This window comes from Hydra vulgaris, chromosome 09, assembly GCF_038396675.1.
Source record: "Hydra vulgaris chromosome 09, alternate assembly HydraT2T_AEP".
NCBI lineage: Eukaryota > Metazoa > Cnidaria > Hydrozoa > Anthoathecata > Hydridae > Hydra > Hydra vulgaris.
The window spans coordinates 24,003,357-24,029,595 of record NC_088928.1 but is presented as its reverse complement, the minus strand read 5'-3'; the positions used below and the strand labels follow the sequence as shown (position 1 = coordinate 24,029,595).

General features: G+C 25.2%; 3 protein-coding genes and 1 long non-coding RNA gene across 5 annotated transcripts in view; all 4 read right to left on the bottom strand.

Annotated features, from left to right (window-relative positions):
- Window positions 1-7,462, bottom strand: part of LOC100208841 (sterol carrier protein 2) — a 43,791-nt gene extending 36,329 nt beyond the window's left edge. For both annotated transcript variants that reach the window (XM_065805090.1, XM_065805091.1), the window contains exons 1-3: window positions 7,338-7,462; window positions 6,809-6,846; window positions 1,157-1,261 (exon numbers count right to left, since the gene is read on the bottom strand). In XM_065805090.1, the coding sequence (XP_065661162.1) occupies window positions 1,157-1,261; window positions 6,809-6,846; window positions 7,338-7,381 (187 nt within the window). In that variant the 5' untranslated portion in view covers window positions 7,382-7,462. The remainder of the gene's footprint in view (window positions 1-1,156; window positions 1,262-6,808; window positions 6,847-7,337) is intronic.
- A 1,185-nt stretch (window positions 7,463-8,647) lies between these two features.
- Window positions 8,648-9,782, bottom strand: LOC136084663 (uncharacterized). Its single transcript, XM_065805089.1, has one exon. It carries the CDS (start codon window positions 9,729-9,731, stop codon window positions 8,790-8,792), a length of 942 nt encoding a protein of 313 aa, XP_065661161.1. The 5' UTR covers window positions 9,732-9,782; the 3' UTR covers window positions 8,648-8,789.
- A 3,691-nt stretch (window positions 9,783-13,473) lies between these two features.
- Window positions 13,474-14,100, bottom strand: LOC101237719 (BLOC-1-related complex subunit 5). Its single transcript, XM_065806408.1, has one exon. It carries the CDS (start codon window positions 14,056-14,058, stop codon window positions 13,522-13,524), a length of 537 nt encoding a protein of 178 aa, XP_065662480.1. The 5' UTR covers window positions 14,059-14,100; the 3' UTR covers window positions 13,474-13,521.
- A 7,491-nt stretch (window positions 14,101-21,591) lies between these two features.
- On the bottom strand, window positions 21,592-24,611 carry LOC136084662 (uncharacterized). Its single transcript, XR_010640738.1, has 3 exons — window positions 22,178-24,611; window positions 22,040-22,108; window positions 21,592-21,794 (listed from the first exon to the last, which is right to left on the bottom strand). It is a non-coding gene; the product is annotated as an uncharacterized LOC136084662 (long non-coding RNA).
- Window positions 24,612-26,239: the final 1,628 nt, after the last annotated feature.

Here is a 26,239-nt window from a genome sequence, read left to right as displayed (position 1 = left end):
GGGGCCTGTGGCCTGTTATCCATATATGGAAATCCACATACTTGCAGATTAAATTTCTTATGTTTTCGGAAAGATTATTGAAGATTATTGAATGACATGGAATTTTTTTTTTTTTGATATCATCAAGGCCACATGGGTTTCTTGAGCATCAAAATCAGGTATATAAAAATTGCCTAAACTTATTTAAATTAATAATTACAAGTATTTAATAATAATTTTTTATATTTCTGATTATGTTATCGGATTCTTCACCCCTGAGAATAGCCAGGCACAAAATTTTAAGTAAAAAGATCAAATATTTTTAAAGCTATGTGACTTGGAACCTTTAAACAAAGGTCACAATTCTGAGGGGAAATAAGGGGCCTGGCCAAGACCTGTTAAAAGTAAAATTGATCATATTTCAGGATCTTCTTGGAACCAGAAGCTAAAATTTTCTTGGAACCAGAAGCAAAATCTGAGACATATGGTGACATTTTTAAAATTTTCTGGATGAATTGACATGGAATTATTCAAGAGTAAAAGTTTGTGATTTCAAATATTCCACACTGCAATCATTATATGAAGCATTGCGAACGAAAAGGGCACACCAACCAAAATCAAGTTTTGAGTAAGCGTGCAAAATTACACTTTTTCTTACCACGTGGTAGAAGAGTTTACACCCCCTCCCCCTCTGTGGTAGTTGGTGGTTTTTTTCAAACCCCTCCTCCCCCCTAAGCTACCACATGGTTTTTGAACGCTCCCTAAATCGCATTTGAAGTTTCTAGACTGATATTTGATTGATTTTCAGTCAAAAATAGGCCCACTGACACGTTGATCATGTGTTATATTGTAGATGACAGACTAAAGTAAAAAATAATTAAAGAAAACGGATTTTCGAAAATTGGTTGGTGTGCCCCTTTCCTTCGCAATGCCTCATATATTCATATTGGTAAATAAAAACATTTTTGAAAAATTTTTATAAAAATACTTGTGTATTTTTAAAACCTAAAAAAAAAATTTTGCACTTTGAATAATTATTTAACTGTTAAATAATTTTATATAAAAATAAATACTTTAATTACTTTAATTAGAAACTTGCTTTCACAAAACATTTAATCATTTTTTTTTCTTTTACATTATTATTGTGTTTTTTATTATTGTAATTTTAAAATCATACCAGATGTAGATTCACCATAGACATGACTAACAACAACAGCATCTACAAGTTGGTAATTAATACCAGCATCCTCTAAAGCATTTCTAGCAGCTTCCAAGCCAATTTCTAAAGGAATATACACAACACATCAAATATGATTATTTTCATTGAACTCCTTAAAATATATATATATATTTTTTTTTTTGGTATTTCACCTCCCCAAGGCCCAGAAGGCCACTACAGATGAGGAGGCTACTTAATTGTGGTTATAACCCTCTCTCAACTCTATAACTCCGAAACACGAACCTTGACGAACAAGGCCGCTGCTCGGAGAAACAAGTTAAGCGCGGTACTACCAGGGACATGGTGGGGATCGAACTCGGAACCTCTCGTTTATGAAGCAAGCGCTCTACCACTACACCACTACCGCATTAGCGAGCGCTCTACCACTACACCACTACCGCATATGACATGACTTGTTGAAAAGTAAATATGTCAGGACACAATAACTAGTTTAACACCAATGAAAGTATAATACAAGTTATAGAAGATTAGTAAACAGATATAAATAAATCTTTTTTTTAATGTTTCCAAAAATTAAGATGTGTGACCACTCATCTAAGTGCGACCATACATCATGTCACAGAATTCAAGTTATCTTTGCAATTAAATAAACAAACAAAACAAAAAAGCAATTAATTGCAGTATAAAATGGAAACGTATTAAAACTGGGGATTATCTAGACAGTATTTTAGATCCTATATTAATTATATTGTTTATTTAATTTGTATGTAAATTTAGTTAATTATATAATTTAAATTAAAATCAGTACACCAAAACAATAGTATCACCAAAACAATAAAAACCAATACAATTTACAAGACAATTTTTATAAGGTAAATTTGTTTTTATTCAGATTTAAATTTGTTTTTTTATTCAGTTAATTTGAGTTGCTTTGCTTCTCCTCAACTTTTGAGAAGAATTTCCATGTGAAAGTAGCATAAAAATTTTTTAACCACCTCCTTAAATTTTCTTCAAATTTTAACCGGTTGTTCCTATTAATAAAACTTGAAAAATATGTAAAATTTGAGTTCTCAAATGGTCTAAAAATCAGCCTAAAACACCCATAATTGATTGAAATTCTAGTGAAAAACTGGTTTAAATTACATAACAACATAATTCAAAATTTTAGATATTTTAGTTATTTTTTAATTTTTAAAAAAGAAAAAAAGAACCTTTTGTTTTCGTACCATTATTTCAGTTTCATTGCCTCTCGGAGTTGCATAAGTCTCATGGATTTAAAATTTTTTTCAAATAAAAGAGATGTTGAGCCAACTTAATACAAAATATTGTTTTGGTTCCTTGAAGCATTATAAAGATATGTCAATTTAATATTTAAACTGAATATTCCCTATTTAAGCCTACATTCTCCATTATTGATTTTTTAGCTTTTATTACTTATTCATTAAAAATTTAAATTCTAGCAAGAAAAAAAGTTAAAAAATTGTTATCTGACTAATTTTGAAGCTGCTGAATCTAAAGATAAAAAGAAAATAACAGAATTAAATATTTTTGATCCTAATTTTTTGATTTTAAAATTGCCAAAACAAATATATTTGTTTTGTTATTATGGATTAAACTTAATTCTTGAAGTTGCCTCTATTAAATTTAAAAAAAATTTCATATACAAAAAGAGATGTTTAAAATATCTCATTTTGTATATGAAAAATTGAACTATATGTAAAATTATCATATTATATTTATATGTATACTTACAAAAATTTTTAGTAGAAGTTAATTTTGTTTGTAAACTTGTTTTTGCTTGAAGAGACATAAACTGTTGTTTGTATTAAGATAGTCTAAAATCACTTTTTTCACAAAAAGGGTTAGCCTATTTAAAAAATCAGTGAAAGTGTAACCCAAAAATTTAAAACAAAAAATTTGACTGACTATTTTAAAATCAAAAACAGTTCTTTACATCTTTGAATTCAGCACCTTCAGAAATGGTCAGGAACCAATTTTTAGTCATTTTCTGTCATTAGAAAATTCTTCATGAAAAAGCTAGAAAATCTATATAGTGGGCATTTGCAAAAATTTTTATTAAAGTGTTTTAAATTTTGAAACATTTGGAGTTTGAAGCTTAAATTTTCCATTTTCATTGATAATGATGGTGTCTATCACTATACCTGCCACATGCCAACAGTGTCTGGTTACATTACCAGGTTCAGTAATTACCATGTCCATTAATAGATACTAGTGATACTGCTGGTTAAAATAAATTTAAACCAGTGATGGGTTCCACTGATTAAATTTAGAAGAAAATCTAAGAGGCGGGTGGAATAAGTGTTCTCCTTTTACATGGAATTACTCGAATACCAAGTTCTTTGGTTGACAACTTTTAGAATATTTTATTATTTTATAACAAGAGACTAGCTTTTCTCTTGGGAAAACTTTTGTGCTTTATACTCATCAAACCTTGAAGCTAGTACAATCAGTTAAGCAGAATCTGTTGTAGCTGATTTAAAAAATGATGGTTAAGGCTGTGGTATTGGTGCCTAGGACCTAACATTCTTGTCACAAAGCAACAGTTTCACTTGTCTACAACTGGTAGACAAATTAAACTGGAAATAAACTTATTATTATGACAATATATAATTAACAATATGTCATAATAATGTCATATTCAAATAAAAGAAAATTCCTTTTCTAATAGTGGTTTTATTTTTAAAATACTCTTGTTTGTTTCAGTTTTATTTTATTATTTTAATCAGTGATTAGTGAAGCGTGATTAGTTTGCCCCAAATTTACTCTAGATAACTTTTTACAATTAGAGAAAAAAATTAAAAATGTCTCTTTTTTTCTTGAAACATGCTATAACACAGCAATAACAATTGCTGGGTTATTCCATAAGTATTGCCACATTTTCTTTAATAATAAATGTTTTATATTTTTAAACTAACAAAGTATCAAACAAGAAATCAGAACTGTTTGCATTGCCATGATAAATTATTAGCTATCTAACTACTTATGTAAATTTTGAATAATTTATATAGAAAACCAACCAAAGTCGACTGGATTATCCAGCATTATTTACAATCTTACTCCTAATTGAAGAAAGTTTTTTACTGTTCTTAAATTTTTAAAATATAGTAAAAAAAATCTCATTGAGTTATTAGTCTCATTAACTTAAATCAATCAATCAATATATTTCTGAAATAGTTTGTGGTTACATTTCAAAGTTGTTTACAAATAGTAATATTACAAACATTAAATAAACACCTAATAACAATGATTAAAATAATAATGGTTAGAGTAATAAAAATAAAAATAATAATAAAAATAATAAGTTACTTGTTTTTATAAACACAATAGCTATATATACAAAGTTTGATAATTATAAACAGTTAAAAACTAATAAAATAAAACAACTAATAATGAAATATAATAATTATTTAATTTGAAAACAAGAAAATAGGATAAATAATAAAATTGAAATTAATAATAAAACAATTTAACTTGAAAAAAAGTAAAAAACTTAATTGTTACAGGCATACACAAACATACATAACATAACATATATCAAGATATACATACACACTAGAGTTATGACAAAAAAGTAATTTTTTGGCCTGTAGTAGGAATAAATAAACATTTTAATACTGATTAAGAAAATTACATTTATTTGTAATCGTTCAATTCATAAAAAAGTGGTGCCATTTATTACCAAAAATATTTCTTTCCAAAAGTATATCAAGTTGGGTATCAAAAGAAGCGCAATTTCATAGAAAATTAAAAAAAAATTTAAAGCTTTCAAAAAAAATCATCTTCTTTGAATTATTGTAAAAAAAACTAACATTTTAAAATAAGATTAGAAAAAAGGCACTTTTTAAGACATTTTTTAACGATATCTTTCTTAAGAAAGTTTCATTTGAAAAAGTTATTTATTAAATCTCTATACAATTTCACTTCTTTTGAGGCCCAACATGATATACTTTGGGAGAAAAAGATAGAAAAAAGACAGGAGATTAAAAAATTTTGTACAGATATTTTAGTTATAACCCTAATACAAACATATACACATGCATGCACACATATGTCTACATACACTCACATATAAATGTATACATACATAATGTGTATATCTATATGTGTATAACACAAGTAGATAATATTTACTAGACATACAGTTTTAAAAATATATACAACTTTAAAAACGTCTGACAAACATTTAATCAACAAAAAGAAAGAAAAAAATACAGGACAATACAATTAACGCACTAAAAAACATGACAATATGAGCAATACACAACAATGCCCAATGAACAATACACAAGAATGTAAAAAAAAAAATAAAACAATGTAAACAATGCATAAAAATTCATAATAAAATTAACAACGTACAAAAATTTATGACAATATAAACAATATAAGAGATTATTATATTGCTATTTTTTAATTTTTATTTTATTAATAACTATAATGATATAAATTTATTAATATAATAACTAAATAATAATGAAGCAAAGCATAGCAAAATATAAATCAAATACATGGACAACATAAACAGTAACAATATATACCAGGGATGCAGAGCCCCAAAAGGACTCCAGCTTTTATAACTTTATTTTTTCATGGTCTCTGGTGTCCAGAAGCTCTAAACATGTTGGTTGATTAATAATCTACTATAAGAAAAAAATTTATGGTACTTGATGACTTGGAAATTATTGTTTTTAAGCCCAGAGTCCTGGAGTCCAAGAGTCCTTGCTGCAATTATACCTAAGGACTCTGGGTTCAAAAATTGATTGTTTTCTGACCTATAAGTCTTGATTTTTTCCCAATTAGTAGCCCAAAAACTTTTTTATATTTTTAAAGTTCCTGGATTCCAAAAACTAGAAAGACTCTGCATCCCTGATATATACTAATTCTATATATCAGGGATGCAGAGTCCCAAAAACGACTCCGGATTTGAATTGTATAATACAATGCATTGTATAATACAATTCACAAAAATGAATAAAAGTATAAAATTTTCTTTTTCGTTTTTTTAAAAATGTATTTCTATATTTTATTTTTCTTTAACTATTTTTTTATTTTTTTATTTTAACTTTTTATTTTAGTTGTCTTATTTTTTTTTCTTTTGTTTCTTTTTTGGTTTTAATTTTATGTTAATGTTTCTTGCTTTTTCACTTCTTTTTTTTTGTTTTCTTCAGTCTCTTTGCTCTTATGTTATTTATTTTTCTTAAAAAAACTTCTATTAAAACCTTTTCTTTTTTCTTTTTTTTTTTCTTTTCTTTTTTTGAATTTATTTATAAAATTTATTATTAAAAAGCACACACCATTCTGGAAGTCTCTGCACTGACCCTTAAAAGACTGTTAAAGAATTATAATTATTGCTGCAATTAACATATATGACTGCCTTATGTATGCCAGTATATATAAAAGAATTTTGAACTGGAACAAAATAGCAAAATTATTTGACCTCAAAAACTGAATATTTTTAGAATTTTTCTGACTAATGAATTATTGTTGATGTGTTAAAACACAATCACACAATGACAAAAATAACAAATATCCATTGATCAACACAAAATAATGTTAATTCAATTGTCTATATGTTACTGTTTTTAAAGTATACAAATGGAAAGGTACAGTGTGACAAATTAAATGTTTTACCTGGATAATCCCAATTTTTTGAATGTGGCTTAACAAATCTAGATAACAAAACAAGTTTAAATATACAACAAATACATACCAAAAGTTAGAATTATTAAAGTAACAAGGGGGATCTTATTGAAACAAGAATTTAAAAACTTTTAACAATTAGTTGTTAAGTAAATAAAAATGAAAAGAAAAAAAAGGAGAACTTCTATCATTTACAGCAATTTTAAAGCAGGTCAGAGTAGACTGTTTCACTGAGTAGCAGTCAAGTTAAGAGTAGTCTCCCTCCACTGAGTGTGGAGGGTAATCTCCCGCTACTAGGAGTCTTCCTCCTAGAAGCGGGAGATTACACCCTTCACTGGGTGTAAGAGTCACTGAGTGATAGGGTGAAAGTCTCTCATTGGGATAGTAGTCAGAGTGATAGCAGTCTCCTGCTTGTTTAGTGTTCAGGATTTTCTTCTAATGAGACTGAGGGTAGCTATCAAACTTTTCTATATTTGAATACCCATTTTGGTTTTGAAAAAAAAAATTTCAATTTAAATACTTAGTTAGTCCAACACCAACCACCAATGTCTTTCTTTTACTCATTTTATGTCTGTAATAACACAGTCTTTATTTTTAATTTCAAGAATATAAATTTCATTTTTAACTTTAAGAAATATAAAAAAATAATATACGCAAATAAAATTATCAGTAAAACAATAACAAATTACTTAAATATGAATTAAAAAAACAGCAAACAATTTCATTCCTAAAACATGAAATATTCAAAACATAAAATACTTTATAATATTCAATATAACTTTTGCTCACTTTAATTTTTAGGTTATAAAAATGTTATAAGGGGTTGCTTCAAGACCATTGAACATAATTTCTATGCAATAATTTAACTTAAAACATGTTTATAACCAATATAAATTACTTGCCATCAACAATTGCCAACCAAATCAACAATTTACTAAAGAGTTTTTTTTTTTAATTTTTCCAAAAAATTACATATTGCACAAAATTTTATATTTTAAATTTATTATCACTAGAGGTCTTTAAAAAAATTATCACTAATGCTATACTTTTGCTTTCCAAAAATATAGCAACATATTTTTAGCTTGAAAACATTAACTTAATGCAAAAAAATAATAATCTGAAGGAAATTTTACATTTATTTTTAATGACGCATTTCTTTGAAATTCTACAAAAAATGGTGTCTTTAAAGCGGTTTATTTATGTTGATTTTTCAAACTTATTTTTTAAATAAGATAGCTACTAGTTAACTTTAGATTTTTTGTTTATTTTTGAGTCAACTTTTATTTTCTTATAAACAATCTGCTCCAGCTTGAAGCAACTTAATACCAAAAATTGCTGGTACCTACTCCATACTCTCAAAGCAAACAATTTTTCGAAATATATATATATAATATATATATATATATATATATATATATATATATATATATATATATATATATATATATATATATATATATATATGTGTGTGTGTGTGTGTGTGTACTCTTATTTTTAAAAGAGAATTTTGCTTCTTAAAAAAATTATTTAAAATTATTCTATTAACTAAAGAAATTCTAGCATTACAAATGATTTCTTAAATGTTAATTATCTTTTTTCAATAAATCATATTTTTTCAAAAAATCAATTTGATAGATATGTAATGAACAATAAGAATAAATAGCAATATCATTAAAGTAACATGCAAAATTAACATAATGAATATATGTCGCATAAAAATAATAAATACTGTATAAAAATATCAAAATAATAAGTGGTTTATAGTGTATTGAAACTCATTCATGAATTTATTTAAGAAAAAATAAGAAAAAATTAAACAAATTATAGTTAAATTGTTAAGGCTAAATTTTGTAAATATTTTATTTTTTAGTAATGATGCCATACATAAGAAGTTGCACAAGAGGTTCAAAGTTTTTAATATATAACTGAAGCTTTTTTAATATTTAAGTTTTAAAATATTTTAGTTTTTTCATTAAGATTGTAGAATTTTTGAAATAATCTTTGATATTGAAAGCAATTTAAATGGTCTGTGCTTAGAAATTTCTCTTGCATGTGGTATAGTATCAGTGATATAAAACGTTTCAAATAGATCTGTTTTTGTAAATCTTTTCCAAGAGTCTTTTGGGAAAACAGCATGAGTTACATATGCGCTCACTGAAAGAGCACCAGAATCTTTCAATACTTTTGCACACTCTATCAATGTCTCACCTGTCATGACTAAATCATCAACAATAACACAATGGTAATTTTCAATTGTTCCTTCCTTAATTTTAATAACTCTTTCATCCTCATTACGTATCTTTATACATGTAACAAATGAATACCTAGACTCAAACATTGTATGGAAACGTTTATAAGCTCCATCATCAGGAAAAGTAATAGAAATCTTTTTATGGTGGGATGCTTTATCTAGTTCTTTCAACAAAAGTGGTATAGCTGATTCTAATCTTGGTATAACAGTGTCACCAAAGTAAAAACGCTCTTGTAAAGCATGTATATCAAATATAACTATCTGGCAAGGACCTTGGCTTGATAATGGTATTGCAGAAAGAATACGAGCCATAGTTGAAGCAGTTGCAACTCTCCCTTCTGTATCAACACGCTCCATTGTAGCAGTAGGAAAATAAGGAAGTACAAAAATAAAAGATTGACACAAGTAGCGAGGTAATGAATAAAGAATAGCAATCTGCTCAAATATAATGTCCGGTGAATGCAATGAACCAATGAAAACAACATGTTTGCGAGAACACTTGTTTTTTACATCTGTAATGAAAAGGTTAGGCCATTCATCTTGAAATCGTTTCCATAAAATATCTCCTTTGATTACTTCTAAATGATTTTGATAACATTCATCTATTACTTCATTAGCCAAATTTTCTGTGAGGGGGTGTGAATAAACTGTTGTACACGACATTTGCAACTAAATTTTTAATACACAAAAAGTACTTTTTCTAATCTAAAAAATGAAAATGAAACAAATTTAACATTTAACTTACATTTACAACTAGTAATTCACTTTTTTGAATAATCATTATTAATATAACTTTTGAATACCTAATTGAATGAATAATCATGATTATTAACCCTTGAATGAATAATCATGATTAATATAACTTTTTTTATAATAAATAATATGATTTTAATATTTTATATCTCATTGATTAGGGGACATTATAGAGTTAAAAGATTGGGTTGAGACTTAAAAGAAATGCAATCTCATTCACTGTTCCTCTCAGCACTGTATAAATTATATTTTAAAAAAGCCTTTGCTTTGTGTAAATTATGTAATGAAAAAAAAAACATGAAAATAAACATGTAATAAAAAAAAAAACATAAAAATAAACATAGTGTATACCTTTAAGACCAATAAATAAACTTATTTTTATTTTCAATATGCACATGGATTTTTTAAAAAAGAATAAAATTTATTTATTTATTTATAAAATGATATTTAAACAGGATATTCACTTTAATTTAAAAAACCTGTTTTCAATATGCATTCTGTTTATAAATCAAAATATAAAGTATTATAATAACAATAAAAATAACTGAAACAACTGAAAATGAACAAATAAGACAGAAAAATTCAAAAAATAAGTGAAATAAGTGAAATATATTTTGGTCTAATTTGTATAGACCATAAAATAATTGTATAAAATAATTATTTTATGTCTGATGATGGTCAGATGGACAAATTAGACCGAAATATCACAAAAAAAGAAAAGGAAAAATTAGTACGATGTTTTTGATGTTTTATAACTTATCATAACTTTACATACCTGAAATGTCGCTAGAACACATAAACAGAGTGAAAAACACTATTTTAACTTTTTTTTTGAATTGGATAAACTGAGATCTTATATACAAAACATAAGAATAAACATCTGCTCTGAAATACACATATATTTATACATTTTATATCTTTCTTAACTAAGTTTACTTATAACTTTTTAGTACTTTTTTGTTTCTTAACTTATACTTGACGCTTTATAAAGATTTTTTAATATTTTACGGACTTGTAAAATACGATTGTAATGGGGCTCAATGATAAGGCTAATTGATGCCTTCTTTTTGCTCCAACCATTTCCTTTTGTTTATTTTATGTTGTATATATTTTTAACAGCAAAATAAATGAAACTACTACTAAAAACTTTTTGCAGGGTCTACATTAACAAGTTTTCAGCGTTTATCATTGATATTTATGGAAAAAATTCATAGATTTGAAGATGTGACAAGAAAGCAAAATAAAAAAATTAATTTAAGCCACAATGTTTTCAGATGCATCATGTAATTACATCCCAAATATGATCACATAAATATGATGGTTGTTTTACTAAATTTATTTATTTTATTAATGTTTCCTTTACTTTCCAACATGTACATGTTTAATATACAATAAATGAAGTGACAATAAATAATAACAAATAAAATAAAAAAAGCAATTAAACAATTTAATTTAAAGTATCAAACAATCATTTTCGATCATTTGAAAACAATTGAAGCATTTAAAAATAAACTTTATTAATCAAAATTACCTGAGTAAAGAATACTTTTTGTTTAAAAAAAAACCATAAACACGTTTTTTTAAATTTTGCCATGTATTTATTTATTACTAACTTAGTCGCATTCAAACAAATTTTTCTTTTTTCCTTTATACTGCATAAGGAAACTTTGGTCAAAAACTTTAAAAATTTTTGAAAGAAAATACTTTATTATTTTTACACAATCAAAAACAAAATATTTTACTTGTGGTTTTATAAATAGTAACAAGATTTTTGCATTTATCATTTGTAACTATTTATATTGTAACCACTTCCAGTGGTTTTATAAATAGATTTTTGCATTTATTATTTGTAATATCATGGTTTCATTACTAAAATCTAAAGTAATAAGGAAGAATCTTCTTCAATTAACTAATAAGTTCTTAGTTCTAAATTTGAAATATCCAATGTTAGCTAATTCAGTACCATTACTTTCAATATATTATGTTACTATTGCTGTAACTGCTATACTCTTATATTTGTGTAGTGTCTTTTTACTGCTGTCAAATCAAGTATTTGATTTGACAGCTGTGTAAAGTACTGAATTAGCTAATTTTGGGTATTTCAAATTTGCTATAAACAATAATTTTTCAGCAATTAGCTATTTTCACTTAAAAATGTATCTACTATAGATGCAAAATTTTTTAAACAGTTTTACTATCAAATGTATATTTCTTAAAAAAATATCAAATAAAGATTTATAAATTAACCAAGAATATGCATAATCAACATTAAAAAAAAATCAAAAATAATAATCGATAATAACAATCTATATATTTATAATTTTATTTAATCAATAATATTTTATTATTTAATCAATAATTATTTTATAATATTATTTAATCGATAATAAGACAATTATTAAACTGATAATGGGGAATCTTTGACCAGCACAAGTTGATTTTTTTCATTAACAGGAGTAACACCTTGAAATATGAAATGCAAACCAGATGATGGAATTTTCTTCGATGTTTTTATAGATTTTTCTGGTGTTGTATTAAAAATAGGAGTAGAAATGTCATTTGCTTCTGGGATATTTTTCTTTAAACTTTTTGGTGTTATTGTAACTGAAATGTTTAATGGAACATAATCAACTTTTGAATTCAAAATTGACTCTTGAGAAGGTGTTATTGTTTTCTTTTTGAAATCTTTGGTTCGCCTCAATTTTGATCTGTAAGAAGAATAAGCAACCTCTGAATTGTGAACTTGTGGGGAAATCCAATTGGATGATGTACAATAAGTTAATTTTTTTAAAGGTAATTTAATAGGGTCGCCAACATAAATTGAACTAGCAAAATGTATGTCACCTTCAAAACATTTTTCTTTGAACTGCAAAGGAACTTTTTGCAATTTTTTTATTTTTCTTTTCTTTTTAATTGGCATACTAGTTTCATAAACCTTTCATTGTCTTCATATTTTTTTAAATTTATACCTAAAAATACATGTTTCAATAAAAGTTCAAAAAACTGCATAAGAATATTTAGGTCTAACTCTCAACTCTATATATTGTCAACTAAATGTCTATAATCTGTTTTATATATTAATTATTGCATTAAAAAACTATAAAAAAATACTTTCGTTTTTTAATTAAAGCATAATACAATAAATTAATGCACCAGTCACTAATAAGCATAACTTTAATTAAATTAACAATACACTATACACAATATAATACCAAATAAACTGAGTCTAGCTATAAAAAGTTTGATAATATTACTGAACAGTAAAATCTTTAACTAGATCAAACTTTGTTCATTTTAAATATATATAATCCTTTTTAAAATATAAAAAAAAAACTTAATGCATTCTTAATTTTTTATTTTTCTTACTCTAAATCTAAATTATATATTTGAAATATTTATTTAAAATAACAAAACTAAAGCAATTAAATTAATAAGGAATGCACACTTAAGCCCTCAATTAAGAGCAGATAAAACAGTGTGTAGCCTATATTAAGAAACATCCTTTAACAGTGTTTTTTTAGTGTAAACTAAGACATAGAAAAAAGTACCTAAATAAAATAATAAAAAATATCCCTAAATAACAAGAGTTAAATTTTTAAAGCAAATCAAAATAAGTTAATTAAAACAAACTTAAACTTTACAACAATTTAAGTTATAAAAAAAATTTGAAATAGCTAAAAATGATATTAAAGTACATAAGTTAATTTAAAAACTCAGAATCTATTATTTGGTCTTCAACAGGTAACAGATTATTTAACATTTTAAATTGCTTCTTTGAATTAGTTAAATTTATTTCAACTTTAGCAAGAACTTTTGTGATTTCGTTAACATTTTCTATCTGTTCAATAGCTTTCTCCATATATCTTTGCTGATTTATGGTAGATTTAAAAAGTTCAAGTATTTTAACCTCTACTTCTTTTATAAGCACAGAAATTGAATTTTGATCAAAAGCCACTGCCTCAGCACATTCTGTCAAATGTAACTGATAACGCAATACAACTTCCGTTAAAGGCCCAGATACAATATGTGGTAATTTTGAATAGTCTAAAGTGTTAACTAAATTTAATACCGGTTTTGTGAACTTTATTTTTTTTAAGTTATTTAAGTCATCATCAATTCGATTATGACCATCAGTCAGATCAACTTTAGAAACAACAATAATATCTTCAAGCTTTGCTTTCTCTTTCTTTTTAACAGAGCTTCCATCTGTAGAAACATTACTTTGCTCTTGACCCATTATTTTCCTTTAAATAAAAATCATATATAAATAAAGATATAAATTAGTTTTTTCATTTTAATATTCAAATAGCCAACATTAATCTAGATATTGTCTTAAAGAAAGAAAAAAGAATAATGACTTTTATTATTTATTTTAGGTATATATGTATAAAAAACATAAATGAAAAAAACATGACTTTTTTTCATTTATGTTTTTTATACATATATACCTAGTAGTTTCTACTTATAAATATTCTTTATGGATAGATACTGCTTGAATAAACCCCAACCCTTTGTCAATATTTGTACTGAAATCCTGCATATAGATACTTTATTTAAATGATATTACACTGAAACATTATCAATATATATATATATACAAATATAATTAAAAAAAACTATGAATGCATGTTTAGATAAGCACTATGACGTCACACTAAAATAGTCTGATGCCAGGGGTTTCAGTACATATATCAACTATCTTATAGCCTGCTACAACAAAGGAGTGCCAAAACATCAACTTAGAGTTTGGGACGGGGTAGCAATCTTTTCTTTCATTATTCTTTGTTTTTTCTTCATTTTCTGAAAAAGTTGTATGCTATAAAAATAAGCAAAACTAGTAAGTACTTGCTGATCTATATACGCTATAGTGTATCTATATATATATATATATATATATATATATATATATATATATATATATATATATATATATATATATATATATATATATATATAAATATATATATATATATATAAATATATATATATATGTATATATATATATGTGTGTGTGTATACATATATATATATATATATATATATATATATATATATATATATATATATATATATATATATGTATATATATATATGTATATATATATATATATATATATATATATATATATATATATATATATATATATATATATATATATATATATATATATATATATATATATACTGCCAAATTATCTGTTAAGCACAATTGAAATAAATATTTGAATATGGTTAACAACACGTTTAAAATGTTTAATATACATGTTTCGAACTACATAGTTCTTATTCAGTATAATTTTTAAAAACATACTGAATGTTTTTATTTAATTTTTTTAAAATAAAAACTGTCTTAATTTTTATTTATTTCTTTTATAAAAAATGTGCGGAGTGTTGCTACATTGACTTATAGCCTGCTGCTTCAAAGGAGTGCTGCTACATCAAAAAAAATTTTAAATAAATTAAATTTTTTCATAAAAAAAATATTTATAAAAAACATAAAAAATTAAAGATGCCTAAACAAAAGTATATATATATATATATATATATATATATATATATACATATATATATATATATATATATATATATATATATATATATATATATATATATATATATATATATATATATATATATGTAAATTATGTTAGTGTATTTTACAAATAGAGTGCTCAATGTTCTTAAAGAACAGAGCAATAATTAATTAGTAAAAAACACTTATCTAACTTTTATCTTCGACTTGAAGTTTCACCATTGCTGGATCATCAGGAAGAGTTACTAAATCTCAACAAAAATTCAATTTATAGAAAAAAATGTTTTACAGGAAGTTATAAATTATTATAAAAAATTTTTAATTCATCCCCTCAAATTCTAAAACAAATTCCAATTTCAATTAACAATAGGCTAAACCAAAACTCTTCTAATGAAAATATTTTTAACTCCTCTAAACGCGTTTATGAAGATGCCTTTAAAAAAAGTGGCTTTCAAAATTTCGAGCTAAAATTCGAAAAGAAAATTGCAAAAAAGCGTAATAGAAATAGAAACATAATTTGGTTCAACCCCCCGTACAGCAAAAATGTTTCAACAAATATAGGTAAAATTTTTCTAAAATTAGAAGACAAACATTTTCCTCCCTCTAATAAATTACATAAGATTTTTAACAGAAATACCATTAAAGTAAGTTATAGTTGTACAAAAAATTTAGAAAGAATTATAAAAGGCCACAACTACGCGTTAATTAATAAAAATGAACATATAAAAGAAAAAAACACTGATTATTGTAATTGTAAACAAAAAATAGATTGCCCTCTAAATGGAAAATGCCTTTCGAAAAATGTAATTTACAAGTGCATTGTTTCCTTACAAAACAACCCTGATAAACAATATATTGGCTTAACCGAGGGGGAATGGAAAAAACGTTATCCCAACCACAAACAATCGTTTAAACACAAAAAATATTCAAAAGAGACTATGCTGTCAAAATATATTTGGGATTTAAAAAAAAAAAAAAAAAATTTTAATTTACAATGGTCTATTCTAAAATCTGCCTCTGCCTATAATAACATTTCCAAAAAATGTATGCTATGTTTGCAAGAAAAATTTGAATTAATTACTCATTTAAATCAAGAAAATTTATTAAATAAAAAATCTGAATTAATTTCTAAATGTAGGCACGAAAATAAATACCTCTTAAAAAATTATAAAAACAAATGACCAAATTAAACTATCCCCATTCCAAAGAAAATTATTTCATAATTACTTTCTGTAACTTCCCGTTAACAAAAAAATATAGTAATTAAAAATTTTTTATAATAATTTATAACTTCCTGTAAAATATTTTTTTCTATTTTTTTCTATATATATATATATATATATATATATATATATATATATATATATATATATATATATATATATATATATATATATATATATATATATATATACACATATATATATATAACTAGCAGCAATTGTGGAAAGAATTAGTCGAAGCTTTAAGTTATCTTTATTTATTTTTTATTCTTTCTAGGACATAACTACTACATAGCCCGCTATATAGCTACTTTATGACCCACTACATAGCTTTCAATTAGCCTGATATATAGGTACTACATAGCCTACTAACAATATAAAAAAAGTTTATAAAAAAAAATCAAATATGCAATTAAAAGTTATGAAAAGTTTGTGATAAATTTGGATAAACTTTTGTGATAAACTTTTTGCTATATCAATTGCTGATAAAGCAAATAGCGATCCAAAAGTATTTTATAAATTTATAAATAGCAAATCAATAATTAAAAGCCACATTAAAGCAGTTGAAAATAAAGATGGTACCATTGGCATTGATAAAACACAAATAGCATGCACTTTAATGATTATTTTAACTCTGTTTATACATCTGAACATTGGAAGACACTAGCATTGGAGTTCAAAACTAGATGCCAAACTACGTTAGAAGATATTTATGTTTCTGAAGATATAGTAAGAAACTATATACTAAAAACAGATATTAGAAAATCTATGGCTTCTAACTATGTTCATTCATACGTATTGAAGCATTCTGTAAACGATATGAGCTTATCATTATATCTTATTTATAAAAAGACACTTTCAAGTGGCTTGATCCCAGAAGAATGGAAAGAAGCAATTGTAATTCCTCTTATAAACTTTTAAAGAATAAATTGATTTAATTTATTTTTTAATTTAACTTATTATTTTTTTTTTTAAATAAATTACTTAATTTATTCCAATAAACTTTTGACTATTCACCAACATGGTTTTAATAGAGGTAGGAACTGTACAACAAATCTTTTAGAGTATTTAGCATAGACCATCCAGGTCATATTTTAAAAATCTGGAAAATTGTTTGGATAAAATATCCAAACAGCTAATAACACTGAAGAAGATTTAGTAGTTTCAATATCAGACAAATTATAAATGGACTATGCAGATCTGAGTAACAGCTTCAAGAGCAAATAGTAAATTAGGTATTATTATCAATGGTTTCCATTATAAACTTGTGACCATTTCAAGAAGCTATATGTGCAAACATATATTAAGCATACATAAGACCACATCTCGAATTTGTTGTTCAAGTATGACCCATATACTTTAAAAATGATATTAATATACTTGAAAATGTGCAGCGATGTGCAACTAAGTTAATACCAGAAATTAGACATCTACCATATGAAGAAAGATTAATCAAACTGAATCTAACAGCATTGACCGAAAGAAGAAAATGTGGTAATTTAATTCAATTTTATAAATTTTTCCATCATATTAAAGACATCTTATAGTAAAATCCAACTAGCATCATTATTTTTGTCTGGACCAGCCGCCAATAAAAGGAGTCAAGCATACTTTGTGCATTTAACAGTTCAAATGCCGAAAAAAAAGAACATTTCTGCTCAATAATTGAACAGTAAAAGCATGGATTAGTCTACCAGAACCAACAATCAGGGCATCAAGACGGAATAATTTCAAGAGCAAAGTTAAAAAATCATCATCAAATACTTTTTTTGTATATTTTCTTATAACCAAACTTTAGCAAACATTATATAACTATTATTTATTATCTAAATTAGTAATTGTTTAATCATCGTAGTTAAAGGCTGTCATAGATTCAAAATAGCGTTAAATCTCAACAACAATACTTATTATTAATAATAATACTATTGACAATGGTTTTATTGTCAAAATTATTGTTGTGTGTATTTATAATAAAAAATTCTTTATGTAGAATAATAATAATAACAACAATAATATTAACAATAATAATAATAATAATAACAATAGTATTGTTATTATTATTATTATTAATATTATTGTTGTCATTATTATTATTCTACATAAAAAATTTTTTATTATAAATACACACACCAATAATTTTTTTTTTTTTTTTTTTTTTTGTTTCACTAGCATATTTATAATAAATAAATAATACAAATCTACATTTGGAGAAACTCTAAATTTCTTTGAGAAATCTAAATTTGAAGAAAAACGACAAGCAAATTTTTTTAAGAAGAATAGCTAAAAAAATTAATTTATAGAACTAAGTTCATTGGTTAAATCAACTTCACGACCTAGATGTAATCAAGGGAAAAATAAACTCAAAAGCTTTCGTAGCTTTTTAGCCTCTTTAGCTTTTTTTTTTCTTTTAGTTTTGATTTCGTATTTTGTAAACGTATATATAAACTTATAATTAATTACAACATTATGAAAAATAATTTATATATATATATATATATATATATATATATATATATATATATATATATATATATATATATTTATATATATATATATATATAATATATATATATATATATTTATATATATATATATAATTTATATGTATTTTTATATATATTTATAAGATATATTTATATATATTTATAAGAAAAATAATTTATATATATATATATATATATATATATATATATATATATATATATATATATATATATATATATATATATATATATATATATATGTATACACAGGAGGCGCTATTACGGGTGTGCGTGTGTTGGGTATTTATACTAATTTATTATTAGGGTATTTATAAGAATTTAGTCGGCTAGTCGGGTATTTGACACAATTCAATCGGGTAAATTTTAGTTTTAGTTTTTAAGACCTGTTTTTTTTTAGAAGCAAATCTGGTACTTATTAACGATTCACCCCCCCCCCCCCCCATTTTATTCGTAGAATCGTGTATACATGAAGACCACGCTCGGTGTAGTTAAGGCAACTTTAAAATACTATAGCGTCTGTATGATATTTTGTTGATTACGACATATTTCCGTTTAATTATCAGGTCTGTAAATTATAAAAAGACGAAAAAAATTAAAATAATAAATTTTGCGGTATCATAAATTATAAATGTTTGTAGCGAAAAAACCCAGTCCGTAGATTCTTTTTTTTTTTTTTTTTTAAATATTATTAAATCCCAATCGTTTGTCCAAATTCAAATAAGATTTGAAATAAATACGTTTTTTAGGTAAAATGAACATCATAGTTTAAAAATATGATCTGTTCTGATCGTTTATTGGCGCTTTTTCTTAATCATTAGCTCTTTTTTGGTCGGAATTCAAGTATTTTTTGTAAAAATTGATAGAAATATAGTATTTTGACAACTATATAAGTTGTATAAACTATATAAGCTAATATACGTCAGAACCGATTAGAACTAGGATCTATAGTAAATTAAGGCACTTTTTCAATAGATTATAACTAAATTCATGTTAACGCCGATGAGCGAACGTGATCTAAAGACTCTAAAATGGTGTTCTTTAAATTCACTATTATGGGTAGTAAAAAGGTTAAGAAAGTTATATAAAAAAGAGAAAAGTTTCTTCAAATATTAAAAAAACCTGAAGCGAAAAAAATTATAACATCTAAAACTTTTGTTTGTACATAATACGCTTATAAAATCATGCTAATTTAAAAAAGAATTCGATTAGTTTGTAAAACGCCTTAACTACACCGAGCGGGTAAAACCACAGATGTCACATTTTTCTCATTTTGAGAAAAATAAAATTTAGTGTTTAGTAACATTAGATATCTGCTTATTAATAATATATTTAATTAAAAATATATTTTATGACTATTTAGTCCTAGCACAATATATAAATGCAATTTTTGTGCTAAATACAAGAATTATTTATTCACAGTGTTCTTTTGAAAACGAGACACTCATTTAGGACATCTGTGGTTTTTCCGTAGTAAATTTATCAACTCATAAACCACGTTAGCTTGTAACCTTTTAGAGCATTTATTTTTTTAAAGGTTGATGGTAACACATTTTTATAAACAACCACAACGTACTAAGTGTGTGATGGGATAATAAAGCTCCCCCTCCCTTATTTACATTTAAAAAATTCAAATAAAAAATTATATGAAAGTTTTTCTTTTAACTTTATACAAAAAATCATTTGCAACCTTTTCTCTTCCCCAACCTCATCTATTTATCATAGATGATTCCATGATGTCTTTGTACCATCATTTTATATCCAGTTTGTATAAGCCATACAAAAACCAATTGTGAACACACCGTTAATAAAAATGTGTTTTTTTAATTTCAAAGAAAAATAAAATAAATTTTTCAAAAATAAGATAAAAGAATATCAAATGTCTTATTTTGACCTGTTGGAAAATGTTAAATGAGTTTTGAAATTTTTAATAAAAAAAAAGAGGCAACAGAGCTATATCCCAGTGAAAAAGCGCACATGGGATACGCGTGGATTTTTTCCATATGTAACCCATGTGGGGATTATTATTTTGTCCCATGTGGGTTTCATATGGTAAATCCCACATGGATTCCATATGGCAAATCCCATATGGGATACGCGTGGGTTTTTACCATATGTAACCCATATGGGGATTATTATTTTGTCCCATGTGGGTTTCATATGGTAAATCCCACATGGGTTTTATGTGGTAAATCCTACATGGGATATAGGTGGAAAATACTACATGTTATAGATCTTAAATGCCACATATTTTAATCCAAATGGTATAAAAGTAGTCAATACTAGACAAATAAAAGTCTTCTATGATAATTTTTAAAATTCTTTTAATTTAAAAATTACTTATATAGTAATTTAAAATTAATCATCGAAGCTTTCAGAGAGGCTTAACTTAATCTGGTATTTGCTACTTTATCCCATTTGGTATTCAAAATGTGTAGCATTTTTGATCTTTTACATGTGATGTTTTCCACCTATAACCTATGTGGGATTTACCATAAACTATTAAGACGAAATTTTATAAAATTAAAAAACGTGTTGCAAAATGAATTTATTTTAAAATAAATGCTATTAATCAATACATCCAAAATGAATATTAAAAATATTATTTTTTCTTTTGCGATTTACACGCCGTTTTTTGGCGATTGAATTAATTAAATCGCTTCGGCTTGCATAATACCAAGGTTTTTAGTATCTTCTAACTTTCTTCAAACATTTTCTAAAAAAAAAAAAAAAATACAAATAAATATAAATATATATATAAATATATATATATATATATATATATATATATAGAGAGAGAGAGAGAGAGAGAGAGAGAGACAGAGAGGCAAAGAGAGAGAGAGAGAGAGAGCAATTTTAATAAGGAACCTTATTAGTCGAGCAATTTTAATTATTAGCCAGGTTGAAGTCATTAATGACTACAATATTTCACAAATAATTATTTCCTAATTTATTACTTACAATGACTAACGTATTATGGGTAATTGAACACATATTATGCGTAATGAGCTTGAACCCATGAGGAGAATCCTGAAAAAAAGTGATCAATTAGGATAAGTAGTTAAACAAAAAAACAAAAACAAAAATGTAAAAACCTACTTTTTCAATGATGTAGACGTTGGGTGCAATAGCCACTGGATGCAAAAGTATCTTTACTTTTTAGTCACACACACGGCCTTCTATAATAACAGGCCTTGACATCGCGCAAAATGCCGTAAAAACTGAAGGCCGATTAAACTTTCACTTTTACTTATATTGATATATTTTTATATTAGGTAGGGTGTAATGGCAGTCTATGTTTTCAAATAATAATCTCTAGTATAGACGGAAATATAAAAAGAAAACCAAAAAGTTGTTAAAAGATAATCATATTTTTCGTATTTCAAATTTCATTAAGAATATTTATGTAATATTAAATAGTATCAATAACAAGCAGAACCATAACAAAGTATATATCTATATATTAAAAAGATAACTGTATTTTTATTTTTTTTTGCTAAAAATGGTAACAATAAAAATCACCAACAATAAAAAACACCAACAAAAGTTGATTCAAGCAAAAAAAAAGTTTTATCAATATATCTCAACAGGGTAAATATATACAAATCCAAACATATTGAAAGACATATAGGCTAATGAGAAAATAAAAAACATAACTAGTAAATAGCATAATTAATTACAAAACTAATTTTCACATAATTTATGATAGCTTTAGTATTTTGGGAGTGGTAATTAGTGAGTAATTCTTTAGCAGAATATTAGAATATACTCTGCATTGTTTTTTTGTGATTTTAAATTAATATTTAGCAGTAATGAACTAAAACTGAGTAACACAAAATGTTCTGTATAAAGGGTCAGTAGCACCTTGAAAAAAAAAAGCAAAATATTGACCATTAGAAAAGAGCATCAGAAGGAATTTCAAGTCCGCCTCTGTTTAGGCAATACAGATAACTTCCATATTTATAATAATAATTGGTAGAATCATTATAAATTTTTATTTCGCTTTTTTGCACATAGCCAGCTATGTAAACTATAGCCACTAATGTAGATTTATTAACTGAGCTTTCAAGATCATGTATATTATCCAGAAGTTCTTTTTCATCAGTAGAAATATCTCTAAAACATATGTCACAAGTATGACCATCGATACCATCAACAGGAATGTCAAGTTGTAATATCAATTTAGTAAGTTGAATATTAATTTTTTCAAATACAGATTTAGCGTTTATAAAGTAAGTACCTCCAGATCCCTGTCAAAGCTTAGAAAAAGCTTTTTCAAGTGGATCTGTTGAAAACCAACCTAATAAAACAAACTTTGCTCCATTAATCATCAAAGTTTCTACAAGATCAACAAAGCCATAACATGAATGCGCTATTGCATTGCTAGTATCTAGCGTAAGCTGTTTTACACGCTTACCTGTAGGTTTCATAAAATTTGACAGTTCAGCAATATCTCGTAGCAGTTGTAACTGTCGATCACCAACTGAGTGGATTTCTTTGCATAATTCATTTCTAAACCGAATGCCAGCACCAGGTGCTTTGACATTAACAACATTCGAAAAAAAATTATTTTTTCAATAAATACACCAGTACCTTCAAATGCTTTATTTTCAATCTCTGGATGCGTTTTTAATACAGCTACTGTTTTTTTGCAAAAAACAGACAAACAAAACTTTACAGATTGTCTCTCTATTGGTTTTGGATAAACTGATTTAGCTGTAAGTTTAGAGAGTTTAAAAAGACTATTACACTCAGTTTTATATATAGTTTCTAAATCACTCCACTTAGCCAAAGCCAGTTCTTTATTGTTCATTCAGAGGAAAGATTTGCAACAGGTTGAGCTCTACATATAAATTCTGGACCTCCAAAAAGACATTTAATCATACATGATAAAATTGTTTTAGCTAACTCTTCAGGGTAGTTTACTGCTTGACCAAACAAAGCACCTCTTTGGTAAAGCAATGAAGCTTTGACATAGACCTCATCAATTAGTAGTATGGAAATTCTTTTTAATGGATTTAAATTCATAAAAATACTATTTATGAAACTTAGGTCCTCCATTGAGCTTATTTTTGAAGTCAATCGTGTTAAAGTCCTTATACTTTACAACTTGTAGTCAATACACAAACAATCATATAAACTTTGTTGTAGTTGTAATTGATATTGTAGTTGAAGTTGAGATAGTCCGACTTGCACAGAGATACACAGCATTTCAAAGGCATTTTTTAAGGTATTTAAAAAAACTAATCGTTAGTTTGACAATATTATTACCTTACAATGTTAACGCCTTGAAACTTACAACGTTATCGTCTTGAAGTTGCGCTATCTAATTTATAAACCAATTAAATTTTAAAGATTTATTAAAAAAGCGCGAACACAAACTTTTGTCTAATGTTAAAAGATGAAAATGTAAACGCAGTATTAGGAATTGGCCTTCAGTTTAACAAATTTGTTGCGCGATGTCAAGGCCTGTTATTATAGAAGGCCGCGGTCACACATAATATAATATTCTGAAACTAATAAACAAACATCTAAATTTCTATAAGTAAATTTATTCTTTGATCATTGCCTTTATATCCTATCTTATTTTCATATCATAATCTATTATGGTATTATTTATATAACATATCACAACAATATTATTAAACTTGTGATGTTCAAATATCATATGAACATTCTTTAACATGTTCATATGATATTTGAATATAGTTCTTGAGTATATTATCTGCAAACAATTGACTGATGCAAGTTCAAATGTTGTCAAAAACCAAGCATGCATGCTTGGGACACTGCAGTGTCCCACAAAGAAATGCTGGTTTGAAAGTCAAATTTTCTTTATTAAAAAAAAAAATTAAAATAGGGGGGAGATAGGAAGGTTTCCGTAATTTTTTTTAGGCTCCAAAACTTTTAACTTTATATATAATAAGGTTCATAAAACTAAGGGACTTACGAAGTAAATTGAGGAACAAAAACAGGATATTTACAGAAACTTTTCAATTTTTAATCTGGAGTACCAGTGTAATTGGGAATTAAGTCGCTGGGTCCAGTATTCAAAGTAATATGATCTAAAGTAATATATAAATTAAATAAAATGCTTTAAAATGCATGCAGTTATACATATAACTCATGACAGTTAACTATATGTATAACTAGTTATACATAAAATTTATTATATAAACTTATTTTCTAAGGTTATGCTTGAACAAATTAGTACCAATTAATTCAAATTCAAGATTTAGTTCAAGTTCAAGTTCTTATTTGTTCATTGTTTTTTCACTATTTTATATTTAATTGTTCAAATTTGTTAACTGGTACTAATTCTTACTACAGTAAGAATATTTATCATTGTTGAACGTGATTTTATTAGTAACTTAATTTTACTTTCAACATATTTTGACAACACCCTTTACATTTTAAATGATGATACCTTTACTTTTCTATTGATGTTAAATTTATTACGTTTCAATAACTCAGATTGAATTTTACTGAATTATTGTAAGCTTTGTAAGAATTTGCTGTATATCAAATGGTGTTGTAAATAAAGTAAAAATTATATATATATATATATATATATATATATATATATATATATATATATATATATATATATATATATATATATATATATATATATATATATATATATATATATATATATATAGTATTTAGGCTATGCCAGTAGATAGAGGGGCAGTGTGAGTTTAACAATAATTAACAATGGGGAGGGAATGTTGAGACCAAAATAATGTCAATTAAAAAATTGAATTAAAAAAAAAAAGTAAATTATTTTATTTAAAAAAAAGTAAAACAATTTATGCTAGCTTTGAGCAGGTTTTAGAGGTGTTTACACCAACAATGTGGTCTAAAAACTTTTTGCTTTTGTTGCTTAAAACTGTAGAGGATCATAGGAAAAACAATTTAAATTCAGAAATTAGCTTGCTTATCTGAAAGAACAATTTGTGTTTTTATTTTTATTTTAGTACTGTTGAGAATAAACGTATAATTGAACCGGAAAAAAATTGATGGTATATGCATTTTTTATATTATATTAACAGTTCAGATATACCATCATAATATGATAACAAAAACTGACATCATTTTTAATGGGAGATGGCAAAAAATTGACTGAGTTTGATAAAGGGTGAAGGTGTTCAATAAACC

Bases quoted from the DNA above. Each gene is read 5' to 3' on its own strand.
- LOC136084663 (XM_065805089.1), bottom strand. From the start codon at position 9,731: ATGTCGTGTACAACAGTTTATTCACACCCCCTCACAGAAAATTTGGCT.
- LOC101237719 (XM_065806408.1), bottom strand. From the start codon at position 14,058: ATGGGTCAAGAGCAAAGTAATGTTTCTACAGATGGAAGCTCTGTTAAA.